The sequence below is a fragment of the Pelophylax lessonae genome, assembly GCF_965119305.1.
Source record: "Pelophylax lessonae genome assembly, chromosome: 1".
Classification (NCBI taxonomy): domain Eukaryota; kingdom Metazoa; phylum Chordata; class Amphibia; order Anura; family Ranidae; genus Pelophylax; species Pelophylax lessonae.
This window is the reverse complement of record NC_138768.1, coordinates 587,054,244-587,072,582: the sequence shown is the minus strand read 5'-3', so window position 1 is coordinate 587,072,582 and position 18,339 is coordinate 587,054,244. Positions and strand designations below refer to the sequence as shown.

The 18,339-nt window shown below is 44.6% G+C and overlaps 1 protein-coding gene across 1 annotated transcript in view; it reads right to left on the bottom strand.

Moving 5' to 3' along the window:
* Nucleotides 1–8,571: 8,571 nt before the first annotated feature.
* Nucleotides 8,572–18,339, bottom strand: part of SMARCAD1 (SNF2 related chromatin remodeling ATPase with DExD box 1) — a 261,584-nt gene continuing 251,816 nt past the window's right edge. The window contains exons 23-24 of the mRNA XM_082268551.1: nucleotides 15,893–16,002; nucleotides 8,572–8,991 (exon numbers count right to left, since the gene is read on the bottom strand). Coding sequence (XP_082124677.1) covers nucleotides 8,930–8,991; nucleotides 15,893–16,002 — 172 coding nt within the window. The 3' untranslated portion in view covers nucleotides 8,572–8,929. The remainder of the gene's footprint in view (nucleotides 8,992–15,892; nucleotides 16,003–18,339) is intronic.

The window sequence follows — 18,339 nt, the reverse complement described above, 5'->3', positions numbered from 1 at the left end:
GGCAACTTCCGTATGAGCTGCATCCGCAGGTGCAACCTCCAGTTTTAGGATCTCCCGGACAGACACAATCAGTGCGTCCACCAGTGCCTTGTCTTGCGCTATGGCGGAGGCAGAAAGGTCATCCTCACTATCAGAGGAGACGGGGCGCGAGACAGCAGCCCCAGAGGAGGAACCCGCAGCAGCAGCGATTGGCTCAGAATCAGAATCTGAGGCATCAGACAAAACAGGGGTAGGCGGGGGTCACTTTTTAGCCCCCCCGTCCCTGACAGGCTACCTCCACCCGGGACACAAATGACTCCAGGACCGCCGAAAGCACATCAATGGTGAGCGGAGAATCGGAGGGCCCTGCGGCCACCTCGAGGGGATCAGGTGGGGACATGTGCAGCAGGGTCCATGGCAACACCAGGGGAACCCGTCAGCAAAATATGACAAAATAAAAAAAAAAAAACAAAACTTTTTTTTTGCAAAATGTCACCCAGCGCTACAGCGCCCCTCAATGGCCAGACAGCGTGCCTCGAGACCCCCGCAGAGAGAGACCCCCAAAAGGCTCACCACACCATGACTCAGAGTTCAACAGGACTGCTCTCAGCGTTTGTCTGCATGACAAGGAAGTCCTGTGGAGCAATCTTCCCGGGTCTAGGGAGGGGCTCCGCCCCCTCACACGCCCTCAGTAACTCCCACAGCTGCCCAGCCCTGCAAACAAAACGAGCTGGGTGTACCAAGATGGCCGCCCCCATGAGCCACATGAGGGACTCCAAACAAATGGCGGCCCCGCGCGCTGCGGTGGGAAGGGGGGTCCCCACATTCACTAACAGACGATCGATCGGCAGGTAGGCCCTGGGAAGCCAGGGAGGAAGCCCCCCCGCACAATAGCCGTCCGCACTCGGGACCCCCCCACCCCCTTAGCGGCTTGCATGAACGGCTAGTCCGACCGTCCCAGGGAGGGGCCCGGGTCCACCCCAGAGTCAGCCATGAGGAGCAGGGGGAAATATTTACTCACCATACCGGAACAGAGCGGGCGCCACTCCAGACAAAAACCCCTCACCACCCAGTGGAGGAGGGGGGGGGTGTCGGCCAAAGGAGACGCTGCGGCTCGGCCGTCGACCGGTCATATGCGACTCGGTGGGACGTTTAACCCGCGGGCCAGTCCCCATCCAGCTGGACTATGTCGCGGCCGACCCAGTGCGGAGCTAGGGCCTGCACGCACTCGTAGGCCGGCTGGGGTGACCACTGGATTTCAACATCCAGCCCGTCGCCCAGATCTGGCATAATTGCTTGAAGATCTCACAGGAACAACTGGAGAAAACCGCTAACTAAAAAAAGATTTATCTAAAAAAGCTTGCCAGGACCAGAGATCCCAGCAAGGAACTTAGGTCCTTACTCCTGACTAGGCAGAAAAAAACTGACATCCTATGGCAGGGAGAGAGAGGATATACCCCCTGGGACTGCCCATGGCTGTGGCCAGAACTTTTTTCCTGCCTAGTGTCTTACTCCTGTAGGGGGCAGTATAACCCTACGGATATCAAGATATCAGTCCTGCGTCTGTCAATGAGCAACATAGAAAGCTGATTTTAGAAAATGATTGTTACCATGCACAGCTGTACCAGATTCTGAGTGCATCAGCTTTAGTAAATCTACTCCTATGTGTTTGTTATAAAAATGTTCCAATTGTAAAGAAGGAAAAATGTTCCCACTGTTAGAGCTGGAGTGGCGATACGCCAGGAAGGGGAAGTTCTTGTTTGATCGGATGGGAGAATGTGTAGGTCATGCTGCCTGAAAGTTTTGTTGGAGAGTTTTTGAGTGGAATTGGGCAAATATACTGGCTTGAAAGAGGCAACCATTAGGCCCAGGGCTCTAATAGTGAATTTCACTGTGGGATTTCTCTTTCATTTCAGTTATCAAGCATGTGTTGTTAAAGAAACTTTATTTTCTCAAAGACAGATGCTTGTTTGGGATGTATCCAGAATTATACACCATAAAAGTATTCTAGGCACAAAAAAAGTCTGGAAAGCAGATCTGTTGAAATGGATCACCCATTTAAAGGTTTGCAATACCTGAATTGTCTTTTGGACATTTGCTGGGAGTTGGAAGGGAGACGAACACTTTAGGATAAAGTTGTCTAGATAGCATGTCACTTGGATTCCCCGAGTCCTGAGAAGGGCAAGCAAGGGTACTAAGACCTTCTGAAACACCCTGGGAGCAGAAGATAGGGCAGGGCAACAAAGTGGTTGTGTGCCACTGCAAAGTAAATCAATTGCTTATGAGGTAGGTAAATAGGAACATGCATATAGACATCTTGGATATCCATGGATGTCATATGCTCCCATCTCAATGAGGCAATTAATGGCCTTGCAGATTCCATTCACAATTTTGTAATTTATTGAGGGATTTTAAGTCCAGGATAGGATGAATGCCTTATGCCCCATACACACGTGCAGATTGTCTGCAGACTTACCAAAACCATATAATATGAGGTCAAACCTAAACACTTTCAATTTGTATGCAATCCGGCAGGCCCTTGCACTACATAGAAAAGGTAAGTCTGCAGACAAAAGTCTTCAGATAATCTGCACGTGTGTACGGGGCATTAGTTAATCTTTTGTACCGTGAACAGGTTTGAGTAAAATCCCTTGAACCTGTCCTGTGGCAACCTGGTATGGCGACTGTCTGGGACAAGAGGTGGTTCAAGGCATTCTGAAAATTTGACTGTCCTTGAACAGTTTTGGTTGATTTGATCTGTGTCTTCTATGATCCAGAGAGACACAAACTAACAGCCAAGGGTTTTGGGAAAGGCTTTGTGGTCCAAGCCTTTTACAGAAAGGGAAGCCTGAACTTCGGTTTAAAAATTGAAGCCTGATAAAGCGTGCTCTGCATTTAGAGGAGCTAGGGGCTCTTGAGGAGGTTGGTTTTGGTACCTTCCTCTGAGAAGGTAAAACATTCCCACCTGTGTGACCTCTTAAATGAATCGGTCAAGTGCCTCACCAAACAGATGTTTTCCTTGAAAGGGCATGTGTGGGAGGTGCCCTTTACAGGCAGCTTTTGCTGTTAAGGCCTTTAGCCATAGGATGCTGTGCATATGAATAGAGATTAGACATTCTGGATACTTGTCTCCTAACGTGTTCAGCGCATCTACACAAAAAAGCAGAGCAGAAGGCAATAGTTGAAATTACTCTGCAAAAACAGCATGATCCAGAAATACTGGGTCATATTGGTTAATCATGGTCTTAGCCCAGTTAGCGGAAGTTTGACATACAGAAAAGGCTACAAGATCTGGTTGCAAGGCTGAGGTAAGGAGAGCTTTTAGCAACATCTCAAATTTTCTTTGAGCAGATGTTCAGCAGAATGAAAGGAGGAACATATTCAATAGGTACAGAGAGATATTTATTTAGGACCAAGACAGGAGAATCAACCACAGAAATAGCCCATTTTTAACAATCTTTTTCCACTGGATACATTTCTGCAAATATTTTTGGGGGAGTGAAAGCCCTTTCAGTAGGGCTTCTATTACAATAGATGAAATATTCTGTTTATGAACAGGGAATTTATTGCAAATTTTTGTAGGTCTCTTGGTGCCCAAAGCAGCATGGCGAGACAGTGGAGAGCCAATTTTCACAATGCCAAGGCTTTTGCAGACAGAGGCAATAAGCTTTTCAATGTGATCAAATGGGCCTTGCTCAGTTATGCTTTAGATATTCCATTTCATTTTGGCTATACATGTAGGGTTCTCCCTTAAAGTTTCCATTCTTTAGCTGCATTCTCATGAAAAACAGAACATAACATTTTGTATTTCCAGGCATATTAATTTTACCGTATTGTTCCAAGCAACTGACACAGGATCTTACCTCATCTCTTAACTATACAAAAGCTGCTGTAAGTTATTGAATAGGCAAGAATTTTCTTGCAACCATTCTGTGTGGGTGTTTTATCTTCCTGTGTACAGTACAGGCTTCTTTATACTCTGGGTATATTTTTAAGTCAGTATACAGCAGACCACTTCTGACTAACAAATGTTGCAAGTTGCACAAATCGCTCTCTTCAACATAGTGACAATGTGGGGAGGAGAAATCTTCAGCTTCCTCCAACACTACCTTAACATCCTCTTCATTCTGTTCTGATTCAGCATCCTCTAGGACCAGCATATCAGGGTATGTTGTATTAAGGACAATCTGTCCAATAAATTGTGACATCAATGCAGACAATTCTTCTCATCAAGGAGGCGGTTTTGTTGCATGCCTGAAATAAAGCTAGAATTGCATGCTGAGACAGGTGTTAAAACTGGGTCCTGCTCTGCTGCAAGGGAAGCATTGTCACTCTGAGGATGAGTGTTGTTCAAGCCTTTGGCAGAGCAGATATTCACCTATCTTAAATGGGCTCCCTTTTGCCTGGTATCCCACATTGCTACAAGTGAGGGTATTACACTATGTAGTACTCGCAAAGAAGAATGGGAGATAGGGTAGACCTGTCTGGAAGTAGTATGCAATAATCCAGGTGTACAATCCTGTGACAAATCATGGGGCAAGGGCGGGAGGGAAGCACCTGAGTATTTTATAAGGGCTCTAAGTGAAAGTTGTGTTAAAGTGTGCAACCAGTGATGTGATGTAACACCTGGTCATCCACCTCTGACTGAGCTCTAAGTTGTTGAATTTTAGTGCCAAGTTTAAAAGATTTGCACTGTGAGGTGAAAACATTCCAAACATAGCCCTGTTTATACTGGTCAGAGATATGAGGTGACCTTGACTTGAGTTAGACTGCACAGCAAGCCATGGCTTTGCTCATCACAGTGGGCATACCCCTGAAAGGGTTTTCAGGAACTGAGTTTCATAGCAATGGACTAGAGTCCTGGACCTGTATAGGACCCTTCGGCTAACAAGTTGCACCAAGTGCCAAGGTGAGCGCCCCATACAGGATCCAATGACACAGCATTCACAAGGTTTTTACAGTTCTAGATATACTACTTTTGTGTAGGCATGAGAAGACAGTGAGGGTTGATTGAAAAAATCTAAGAAAAAAATAAATAAATAGTACTGTAAACTAGTGCAGCCAATTTCTCAACCTTCATACACTGGCAAAAAAAGTACGACTCACAGAATGGGGTAAGGATTTAAAGGGAGGAGCACTGTTCAGGATGAGTGTCCGTTCACTGGGAAGCTGGACTGCTCTGCAGGATGAGATAAGCGATCTGGATCGCCACTGTGCTGCATACAGAAGTTCGCTTTTACAGTTCATAATACCTACTTGGGGCTTCAACTGGGCTTTAAAGTAAAATTTTAAGTTAAACAGCACAAACCTGATCACCGGTACCCACAACTAAGTGCTGCTCAAATGCAGTTTAGTGTCACAGCATTGTTCACGCCAGCCAATATCCTTAAAGCAGCTCTCTAATTTTCCACTTGCCAGCTTGGATTTGGCGAGTGGAAATAAGCCGAGTGCGAGTATAGCCGCATCGGAGAGGGAACTTGGCACACTTGCAAGGAAGAAATATGACGGTGAATACCAGCTTCTAGGGCCAACCCCTGGGATACCGAGCTAATCCCAGAGAAACGCCACTTCTGAGAGGGGGATGAGGAGATCTGCGTTCGGGGTCAAAGCAGGGGAGGCGGCGTCGAGGTAAGTGCACTGTCTCCCCAACTAACCAAGAGAAGGGGGAGGAGAGGGGACACATTACAGGACACTGAAGGGGAAGAGGGCAAGCCACTAGAGTGGGGGGGGCAGGACACAACCTCGGAGTGGGTGAAAGAACACTGCAGGGGAGAGATGGAGATCGGACACTGTATTTGGGGGACACACACACAAACACACACTGGGGAGACAAGATACTGGAGTGGAACAAGGGGGGCAGGATACTAGGGTGAGGTTACCGGAAACTGGAGAGGGGATGACAGGACACTAGGGGGTGAGCATGGAGGGTACAATAGGACACAGAAGGGGGATGGGGTGATACTGAAGGGGGTAATAGAACATTGGAGTGGAAAGAGGGGGGGGATGCAAGATACACGAGTGGAGGGGGAGGGGAACCAATGAACAGGGTGATAGAACTCAAGTGGGGGGTGTGAGGAATACTGAAGTGGAGGCAGGGGCAAGCTGGAGGAGGAGAGGATGACAGGAAACTAGGGGGTGAGCATGGAGGGTGGAATAGGACACTGGAGAGGGTGGGGGGGCTACAGCATATTGAAAAGGGTTGTAGAGCGGGGTACTGAGAGGTCCATGAGGGGCAGCATGGAGGGTACAGAACACTGAAAAAGGGATAGGGACACAATAGACAATGTGTTGAGGGGGTATTACTGAAGAACCAGGAAGGTATTGTTTGGAAGGTAGAATGACTGACTGCAGGGAGGGGGGCTTTGCTGGAGAAGATGTGAAGAGGGGGGCAGTATGTAAGACGGTGGAGTGGGGGCCAGAATGGAGGAAGACGGCGGTGGAGGGAGGGCCAGTAGGGACGACGGTGGAGGGAGGGCCATTATGGAGGAGGACAGTGGAGGGAGGGCCAGTATGGAGGACGACGGTGGAGGGAGGGCCAGTATGGAGGGCGACGGTGGAGGGAGGGCCAGTATGGAGGGCGACGGTGGAGGGAGGGCCAGTATGGAGGGCGACGGTGGAGGGAGGGCCAGTATGGAGGACGATGGTGGAGGGAGGGCCAGTATGGAGGACGACGGTGGAGGGAGGGCCAGTATGGAGGACGACGGTGGAGGGAGGGCCAGTATGGAGGACGACGACGGTGGAGGGAGGGCCAGTATGGAGGACGACGACGGTGGAGGGAGGGCCAGTATGGAGGACGACGACGGTGGAGGGAGGGCCAGTATGGAGGAGGGAGGGCCAGTAGGGAGGACGACGACGGTGGAAGGAGGGCCAGTATGGAGGAGGATGGCGGTGGAGGGAGAGCCAGTAGGGAGGAGGACGGTGGAGGGAGGGCCAGTATGGAGGAGGACGGTGGAGGGAGGGCCAGTATGGAGGAGGACAGTGGAGGGAGGGCCAGTATGGAGGACGACGGTGGAGGGAGGGCCAGTATGGAGGATGACGGTGGAGGGAGGGCCAGTATGGAGGATGACGGTGGAGGGAGGGCCAGTATGGAGGACGACGGTGGAGGGAGGGCCAGTATGGAGGACGACGGTGGAGGGAGGGCCAGTATGGAGGAGGACGGTGGAGGGAGGGCCAGTATGGAGGACGACGGTGGAGGGAGGGACAGTATGGAGGAGGACGGTGGAGGGAGGGCCAGTATGGACGACGGTGGAGGGAGGGCCAGTATGGAGGAGGGAGGGCCAGTATGGAGGAGGGAGGGCCAGTATGGAGGAGGGAGGGCCAGTATGGAGGAGGGAGGGCCAGTATGGAGGAGGGAGGGCCAGTAGGGAGGGCGACGATGGTGGAGGGAGGGCCAGTAGGGAGGGCGACGATGGTGGAGGGAGGGCTAGTATGGAGGAGGAGGACGACGATGGTGGCGGGAGGGCCAGTATGGAGGACGACGGTGGAGGGAGGACGAGGATGGTGGAGGGAGGGCCAGTAGGGAGGACGATGACGGTGGAGGGAGGGCCAGTGGGGAGGACCAGTAGGGAGGACGGTGGAGGGAGGGCCAGTAGGGAGGACGGTGGAATGTGGGGGGAGGCAGTATGGAGTCATTCATTGGTTTTATTTTTTTAATGCTATATTTATTAAAGCATTAAAATATTTACTCTACAGGGCAGTAATGATGTGTATAGTGCCTTTAGCAGCTGATCATGATTTATCCTTATTTTATCACAGTCAGATCAATGAAATATGATTGCTGGTATTGGGTATTTTTATTTTTCCTTATTCAGTGTAACTATTATATGGAATAAAGAAAAAATAAAAGTAACCAATACCAGCAATCGGCAATCATATTTCATTGATCTGACTGTGATAAGTAAAATAAGGATAAAATATAATTTACGACCGGGCGTTTAGGGGCGGAATTAGGGGCGGGGCTGGGCAACTAGTGGGGAGTAAAAAAGGTGTATATGTGGGCGCTTCCATGGGGTAAAGCCCCGGATCCAATGGGTTGTATAGATCTACATGCACTAGAACAGCACCTGAGAGGAGAAGCGGCTGTGTAGAAATGTAGGAGAACAACGTGCCTCTAAGTGCAATATAGACTATTTAATAGAACATAAAAGGGTTAAAACAACTTACAAGAAGTTCTTAAAATGAAAGCCAAAAGCTAGTGGCGAATAAATCTTAGGGCCTGGCTAGTAGCTTAGGAATTGAAATTTTGAGCCCTGCTTTAAGAGGGGTTCATTCAAAAGCAAAAAAACAGCTACGACTAAAGTTAAATAATGCCCTTGCCATAGGTATAGGTTATTATACTCCCACAGCATGACCGAAAAAAAAAAAAACAAAGATGGCATCATCCTGTCCTGCCTTGTTGTTAGGACGTTGCTAAGATACAAGATAATTATTAAAAAAAAAAAAAAAAAAAAACAGAATTTACACATCCATTTGCAAATCTTATTTTTTAATAAATCAAATAAAGAAGAAAAAAAAAAAAAAAAAACCTCTGGAATCAGCGCATGTATTACAAATAACACTAAATAAAATGTAACAATCAAATCACGTTTAACAAAAAAACATAGTGTACACATACAGTAGAATACAGGACATAGTATTAAAGAGATCAAGTAAACATACAAAAATACTGACAATCTAAAGAACCAGTGAATTTGCAGTTACAAACATGACTTAACATATTCAGAATGTTAATTCCAAAATGTGGATTACTTAGCTGCTGTGAAATTTAAACAGTACATCAAACAGCTCAGATACCCCAAATTGCTATAAATGTAAGTTCAGTTTCTTAAGAAATACTTACAATAATAATAAAAAAAAAAAAAAAGGACAGCAGTTTACAACCCTTGTCAGTATAAAAATCACTGCCTTGAAAACATAATTAGAAATAGAGGAAAAGAACCGTCTCTCTTCATTAAAGACCAAGAGATGTTTTCAGTAAAGTCGCCACATCTAGAGGAATGGATCCTTCATCTCCTGAAACAGACAAAAAGATTATCATCATCTATGAATGGTTGGAATTACACAAGTTGAGTGAAGCTCTATCATGAACTAGAAGCATATTGGTAGTGTGTAAATATATATGGGGGTCTGATAGATGTGTTCTCTCTATAAAGATATACACACACACACATACACACTGTTACTTCTGCTTTTTCATTATTTTATTTTAAGAGCAAGTTTGAGCCTGTGATGACACTTACCGCCTGATGAAAACAAACCACCTACCTTACTGCTTGATCAAAGAATATACATTTGTGGTCAGAACCAGTTTGAACCAACAACTGTCATGGCGGACTGCTGCTAGTTCCCTTTTTGTGTCGGTCACATGATGTCCATCCTAAAGGTTTTGTTTGAAGGCTACCTAACCGGAAAAATAGTCCTCATCTACATATCTAATATTGACAATTTATGGGGAACACAGCAGACTACGGTAACTTAGGCTGAACTGATCTTAGTGTTTCTGTGAGGAGGGAGCAGGGGTGTGGCTTACTGGTCCTGTCGTCTATAGCCCAGCTCAGGAGTGCACGTCCACTAATGTTTCCTAAGCACCTGGCTTGCTAAGGAGGCACACGGAGCAGGGGGAAGCAGACCGTGCTGGCAGGGGACTGCCAAAAAGGAGTTAAGGAAACCCACAATATCACTGCACAAAGAAGGTAAGTATACTATCTTTTTTATTTTAAAGAGGAAGTAAACCCTCCTCTACAACTTTTACCTATAGGAAAGCCTATGATAAGGCTTACCTATAGGTACTGTAAATATCTCCTAAACATGCACCGTTTAGGAGATTTTTACCTTACATGCAGCTAGTGACATCACTGGCGTATGCGCTCTGAAGGAACGGCCGCTGGTGCCAATCCTGCAGAGCCCCGTGCCGTGACTGTTGGCTCCCGCGCACAGGAGTGACGTCACCGCGGCTCCGGCCAATCAGATGGCCAGATGCTGCGATCCCAGAAGACGGGTGACTGAACATGTCGCCCGTCATACAGGTAAGCGGGCGGCACGGCGGGGGCTCGTTCTAAGGTAAGTATTTCATAATGAGCTAGTATGCGATGCTTACTAGCTCATTATGTGTTTCTCTTTCAGGTTGAAAAAAAAAATGTTGTTAATGGGTTTACAACCTCTTTAAAACAAAAACAATATATACAGGGCGTGCAGAATTATTAGGCAAATGAGTATTTTGACCACATCCTCTTTATGCATGTTGTCTTACTCCAAGCTGTATAGGCTCAAAAGCCTATTACCAATTAAGCATATTAGGTGATGTGCATCTCTGTAATGAGAAGGGGTGTGGTCTAATGACAACACCCTATATCAGGTGTGCATAATTATTAGGCAACTTCCTTTCCTTGGGCAAAATGGGTCAAAAGAAGGACTTGACAGGCTCAGAAAAGTCAAAAATAGTGAGATATCTTGCAGAGGGATGCAGCACTCTTAAAATTGCAAAGCTTCTGAAGCGTGATCATCGAACAATCAAGCATTTCATTCAAAATAGTCAACAGGGTCGCAAGAAGCGTGTGGAAAAACCAAGGCGCAAAATAACAGCCCATGAACTGAGAAAAGTCAAGCGTGCAGCTGCCAAGATGCCACTTGCCACCAGTTTGGCCATATTTCAGAGCTGCAACATCACTGGAGTGCCCAAAAGCACAAGGTGTGCAATACTCAGAGACATGGCCAAGGTAAGAAAGGCTGAAAGACGACCACCACTGAACAAGACACACAAGCTGAAACGTCAAGACTGGGCCAAGAAATATCTCAAGACTGATTTTTCAAAGGTTTTATGGACTGATGAAATGAGAGTGAGTCTTGATGGGCCAGATTGATGGGCCCGTGGCTGGATTGGTAAAGGGCAGAGAGCTCCAGTCCGACTCAGACGCCAGCAAGGTGGAGGTGGAGTACTGGTTTGGGCTGGTATCATCAAAGATGAGCTTGTGGGGCCTTTTCGGGTTGAGGATGGAGTCAAGCTCAACTCCCAGTCCTACTGCCAGTTTCTGGAAGACACCTTCTTCAAGCAGTGGTACAGGAAGAAGTCTGCATCCTTCAAGAAAAACATGATTTACATGCAGGACAATGCTCCATCACACGCGTCCAAGTACTCCACAGCGTGGCTGGCAAGAAAGGGTATAAAAGAAGAAAAGCTAATGACATGGCCTCCTTGTTCACCTGATCTGAACCCCATTGAGAACCTGTGGTCCATCATCAAATGTGAGATTTACAAGGAGAGAAAACAGTACACCTCTCTGAACAGTGTCTGGGAGGCTGTGGTTGCTGCTGCACGCAATGTTGATGGTGAACAGATCAAAACACTGACAGAATCCATGGATGGCAGGCTTTTGAGTGTCCTTGCAAAGAAAGGTGGCTATATTGTTCACTGATTTGTTTTTGTTTTGTTTTTGAATGTCAGAAATGTATATTTGTGAATGTTGAGATGTTATATTGGTTTCACTGGTAAAAAAAATAATTGAAATGGGTATACTGTATATTTGATTTTTGTTAAGTTGCCTAATAATTATGCACAGTAATAGTCACCTGCACACACAGATATCCCCCTAAAATAGCTAAAACTAAAAACAAACTAAAAACTACTTCCAAAAATAGTCAGCTTTGATATTAATGAGTTTTTTGGGTTCATTGAGAACATGGTTGTTGTTCAATAATAAAATTAAGCCTCAAAAATACTAATTTGCCTAATAATTCTGCACTCCCTGTAGCATCTCACAAAAGTGAGTACACCCCTCACATTTTTGGAAATATTTTATTATACCTTTTCATGTGACAACACTGAAGAAATGACACTTTGATACAATGTAAAGCACTGAGTGTACAGCTTGTATAACAGTATAAATTTGATGTACTAAGCGCAGAGAGCATGTTCACTTGCAAAGTGAACTTTCACTCGTCTTCGTGAATGAGATGAAAAACTGATAAATAAAAACAATGATTTGTTTCTTGCACATTATTGGAAGATTAAAGGGTAACTTCACCCAAAAGGTAAAGTTCCACTTTTCCTTCCTCCTCCCCCCTCTTTCATAAATGGAATGTATTTTGGGGGGGAGTGGGTATTTCCTGTCTGTGCAGTCTCTTGGGACACTTCAACGGGTCCCAGGAAACTGCAGGACCATTCACGAAGCACAGCATGGCTTACACTTTTCACAGTTGGCAGCCGGCTGTGAAGCCCCAGGAAGTCACAGTTGGCTGCCCACACTTAAGATGTCCGAGCCTGGACCTAAAGAGGACTGGCGAAGAGCCAGGTAAGTAGGTAAAAAAAAAAAAAAAGTGTAAAACACTAACAATGATTTTCTCCCGTTTCCTCCCTTTTGGGACTATTATTAAACATTTAATTTGTATTGGTTTGAGAAGTGAAAATATATTGTAGCAGGGCCCTGTGTATTGACTGTACTGTCGGCCCTCATGATATAAAGCATTGCACAAACTGTTGCAGCTACATAAATCCAGTATAATAATAATTCTAACTGCAATCTTGTGAACAAATGAATAAGCTCTGTGTATAAGAAAGGGATACGGAGATGTGGAGGGGGGACGGAAGATGTAGAGCGGTCTGTTTTCTTTGCGATATATCAGAAATTAAGTAGGCAGGGCTGACATTACAGGTAATTCAGAGCTGTGTTGGCAAGCCAAAGGAGGTAGGGGCATCTTTTTTTTTTCCTGTGCTTGCAGCTTGTTAAAACGTTAAGACATGGGGAACCTGCATGTATTCCAGAGTCATATTTGATTTTTTTTTGGAAAGAAGAAAGGAAGTGATTGGCGCTGCCTAGTGGGGTGTTTAGGGAATGCAATTTGTGGTTGCTACACTCCTGAGTAGGGTTTTATATAAAAGTCTATGCAATATAATTTATATTCAGACCTGTATATAACATACTAAAATCATATACCAAATGGCAAAACTGTGTAAAATCAGAGTAGGTCTATGTGCAAAATCCAAACAAAGTAAAAGCCTTTTAAAATTAAATCAGCAAATACATACAATGTGTGCAATGTGCAGGAAAGTGCAATAGTGAATATAAGGAGTGAAGTGATAAGTATTAAATATCGATTAAATAATATCCAATAATAACTTAGCAACCATGAAATAACAATCAATAGATATAATCATAAAAATCCTAATAAATATAAGTGAAATTAATATATATATATAACTGCCAATGAATAAATGTGTGCAAAAGTGCAAGGGTGAAAAAAATCCCTTCTTATAAATAGCTGTGCAAAAATGGCAGTATAAAAAGTAAAAAAGTGTCCATATAGATTATCAAATGAATAAATCCAAACACATGTGCAATCTCGGTGATATCAGATCCAGAAAGAGTCCTAAGTATGTATAGTCCGTATATGGTGGTTAAGGTGCTCTTTTTTCTAAGCCCAAAGTGTAGTGGGTGGGCCGAAGGAAAAGTGTTCCCCTGAGCCTGGGGTCCTGCGCTTACCAGATTCCCTTACCCCTACAGGGGTAAACAGCGGGTCGATTTTTAGGGGATCGCTCCCACACACTGGCAATCAGGATCTCCCCAGACCTCGATTTCTCTCCTTTGTTGGTATTCAGATGTCAGCTCAATAAGTATATTAAACTCCAGGGCAGTACCCGGGTATGTGGAAGAAAAGGGAAGGAGCCTCCGATAGTGTAGTATTGTAGTAGTAGTGTAGTATTTTTTAAAAGCTTTATTATTGAAAAAGACATGTACTCCAGATGACGTCAGTTTGACGAAACCGGTCGAGAGCGTGACCACGTCATTTCCGTCTACTGAACCCGAGGCTTGGAACGCACATCCGGCGGTTGGCACACACGCTACTCCCAAGCGTGCACCGCGAGAGAGGAGGTTGCGGCTCCTATGCCAGACGGGCATACATTGGATTTTACTATTATGTGAGTACATGTCTTTTTCAATAATAAAGCTTTTAAAAAACAATACTACACTATCGGAGGCTCCTTCCCTTTTCTTCCACATACCCGGGTACTGCACTGGAGTTTAATATACTTATTGAGCTGACATCTGAATACCAACAAAGGAGAGAAATCGAGGTCTGGGGAGATCCTGATTTCCAGTGTGTGTGAGCGATCCCCTAAAAATCGACCCGCTGTTTACCCCTGTAGGGGTAAGGGAATCTGGTAAGCGCAGGACCCCAGGCTCAGGGGAACACTTTTCCTTCGGCCCACCCACTACACTTTGGGCTTAGAAAAAAGAGCACCTTAACCACCATATACGGACTATACATACTTAGGACTCTTTCTGGATCTGATATCACCGAGATTGCACATGTGTTTGGATTTATTCATTTGATAATCTATATGGACACTTTTTTACTTTTTATACTGCCATTTTTGCACAGCTATTTATAAGAAGGGATTTTTTTCACCCTTGCACTTTTGCACACATTTATTCATTGGCAGTTTATATATATATATATATATATATATATATATATATATATATATATATATATATATATATTTCACTTATATTTATTAGGATTTTTATGATTATATCTATTGATTGTTATTTCATGGTTGCTAAGTTATTATTGGATATTATTTAATCGATATTTAATACTTATCACTTCACTCCTTATATTCACTATTGCACTTTCCTGCACATTGCACACATTGTATGTATTTGCTGATTTAATTTTAAAAGGCTTTTACTTTATGTTTGGATTTTGCACATAGACCTACTCTGATTTTACACAGTTTTGCCATTTGGTAAATGATTTTAGTATGTTATATACAGGTCTGAATATAAATTATATTGCATAGACTTTTATATAAAACCCTACTCAGGAGTGTAGCAACCACAAATTGCATTCCATAAACACCCCACTAGGCAGCGCCAATCACTTCCTTTCTTCTTTCCATATTTAAATGCTCCCCTTTTAGGGTTGCATTTTCTGAAGTGGGCAGCAGCCAGGTGTGGTGTCATTCTTTACTTATATACCCCCCATCCTAAGCGCGGAACCACATAAACCTTTTGATTTTTTTTTTTGTTTTGCCTTGACATTTAAATTAACGGAAGAACCAGGCTTACATGTCCCACTGTTCTAGGGTATTCTTATGCTATGAATTATTGGTAATTCCAAAAAAATAAAAAAAATGCAGTGTGAGAGAACCAAATCATTAACTATCCAATTAGGGTTCAATGGTATCCCCTTTATTTTTTAAGGTAGGGAAGTGAATGGTCAAAAATGGTGTTCTGTTTAATATTAAAGTGGATGTAAACGCTTTCCTATACCCAGTGAAGTGAACAGCCTCAGATGATACACAGAGATGAGACAAATCTCCCTGTATAATACAACTTTGACATGTATATCTGCTGTCCTTCCATTTCTACACTCTTTGAAAAGTGCAGATTGTGTTACAAATCTTTCTTCATGTTTCAGCAGCACATAGGGATGGGTGTGGAGTCTGGACTTACACTGTGTGTGTGTGAGCTGATTGGAGCACACACCCCCACTCCACATAGGCAGAGGAATGAAGGAACATGCAGAACTATACTGCGAATAGACAAGCTCTCTGCTTATCTATCTCTAAGCTCCCTCCCCAACACAAATTTTCAGCTGCTGTCATCTCGTGTGTTAGAGAACTTGTCAGAAGTGACTCTGCTGATAACAGAGGAACGAAGCAGCAGAAAGACATGGCACTTAGAGCTTTGGAGAGAAATAAGTAAACACTACAGATATATGTGCCTTGGTCAAATTTCATGAATGGAGTTAACAACCACTTTAACATCATTTGTGTTGACAGAAAATCAAAACAGAATTAACAGAATTTGCAAGCATTATAATGCAAGCATATCCATTTATGCTTTTTTTTCTTCTTCCTTGCGTTGGCAACTGTGATTTCTTATTTCCTAGGTTTCCGAAGCAGACATACCTGTATCCGTGGTCGTCATATCTTGTTCTAATCTTAATTTATGTTGACTGATTTTTAACATGGACTCCTCGATTGTTTCTTTACCAATTAACTTGATAACATTTACTTCCCTTAGAGAAAAAAAAGAAGGTTTTATTATTATTGTCCTACCAAATGTGACTATCATGATGGATGTGGCATCGTCATATAAGGAAAATACAAAAAAATCCAGTGCTCTTACTACACCTTAAAACAACAAAGGATCTATTTTGGTATGTAGGTTCTATCTTTCAGAGGGCAGGAAAGATTTTACTTTTTTTTTTTCAGTCAAACATGGGCAGACAATATTCTGTATTTTCTCAATAGTCATTTCTATGCTGGGTTACATTCCACTTAGAAATCCTCTGTCTCAGGAATCTACGGTACTGCGATACATTTTCACTCTGGATTCTGTCACAGTGTGATCAAGATTATAATTTGGTTAAAAATTGCTCTGTACTGTGAGAGGAGTTTTGTGGGCAGCTGGGCGGCAGTTTTCAAGCAATAGCTGCTAACTGCTGCAGCCCCGGGGAACAGCAGCCTGAATGGAGGATACATAATTGGTGAGTGACTTCTATCCCCAGAATAACCCCCCTCTGTTCCCACCCTTTTGTGCTATGCACCTTCTCCCCCCCCTTTCCTTTTCTCTCTCTACCCTTCCCCCCTCTTTCCTCCTGCCCCCATGCTACCCTAGCCTGCCCCCATGCTACCCTAGCCTGCCCACATACCTGCGGACCATGGCTGGTGTAAGGAAGCGAGCCGGTGCTGCCACTATTTGGGTTCAGGGTGGGTCCAGAGGCACAGGTGCGGGCCTGCAGACTAGGACTGAAGAAATAGTGGAGAGGCTCCGCAAAAATCCACACCCTCCGCCATTTCCAATGTATAAATGGGCAGAGTGAATAGGGTTCAGTCAGGGGTGGAGCCAATGAGGGCAGCAAAATTAAGTTTTGCACAGGGTGTCAAAAATACTTGAACCAGCCCTGCATGGAACAGTGTTGGCTCTCAAAATAAATCTTGCTGATTTTTCTTAGTGTGATGGTAAAGGAGAGCTCTCTTTTTTCTGGTGCCGAGGAGGGGTGGACAGAAATGATCTGAAAACAAAAGGTCCCAGGAGTGGCCAATGGGATGTTACAGTCTATATGATCATGTAGCTGCCACTCCCACAGAAACAGTTTTTCAGGCAGAAGTGATCTCAGTAGCTAATTAGCCACTCAATCACTTCTGCAGCTGGCAGAAGGGGGCCCACCTCCCTCCCGCCGCCTCTCCCATCGCAGAGACCGGGAGCAATGCAGCCAGTGGCGATAGCTGCCTGGTACAGAGAGCGGAACGTACGTTGTTCCGCTCTGTAACCCTGGAAACTCAGAGCGACGAGTATTCGTCTCTTCCGGTTCTGCCCCTTTGTTTACCTGGCCACCAGTGGCCAGAGAAGCAGCCGATCGGACCGGTCTGATCGGCTGCATGGAGGGCCAGAGGAGAGATTTGCAGTCGAATAGACCCCAAATCTCTCTATAAAGAGGCCCTTTCAAGGCCCATGCTGTCTTAAAGCGGAGTTCCGCCCCCCTTAAAAAAAATTAAAAGTCAGCAGCTACAAATACTGTGACTGCTGACTTTTAAATAGTAGAACTTATCTGTCCAGGAAGCCCACGATGTTGGCACCCGAAGCGGATTTCCGCATTGGCTCTCGAGTGCCGCCGCCATCCAGGGTAAGCAGATCAGCGGAGTTCCACTTTTAAGTGGAACTCTGCATTAAGGGATGTTGTTTATCCCTTGTGATAGCAATAGAGTTATTGCAAAAAATATATATATTTTTGTTATAAGTTAAAAAAAAACAAAAAAAACTTTAAAGTGCCCCCGTCCCACTGTGCTTACACGCAAATGCGAACGCATACGTTTCTCCTGCTCACATATGTAAACGGTGATCGCACCACACGTGAGGTATTGCTGCGAACATCAGCGTGAGAGCAATAATTCTAGCACCAGACCCTCCTGTGCAACTCCAAGCTGGTAACCTATAAAGGGATCCAGTGTCTTAAGCAAAAATTACAGGCCGACCCCACTATTGTGGGGCCCGACTACAGATCCTGAGATATACACAATGGGTAACTGATCCAGAAATTGCTAGTAAATCAAGGAGGCAACAAGCAGTCTTCTCCAGTATAAGAAGGGGTCCATCACCTATGGATTTATAGGATTATATGAATGTACTGACCCAGCAAAGCTTTTGCAAGTCTTATAACCTGTAGCACATATTAAACATGGTATAAGAATCAATTCCTGCGTCCCGTACAGTATGTATACGGAAGTTCAATTTCCCCTAGTTTTATGAATGTCCCTTATTTTCCTGCATTTAGAGTCTGCAAACAAATCAAAAGTAAAAAGTAAAAAGTTAAATGGAAAACATTCTGGCGTGGCACAGGCTGTGTATTTTA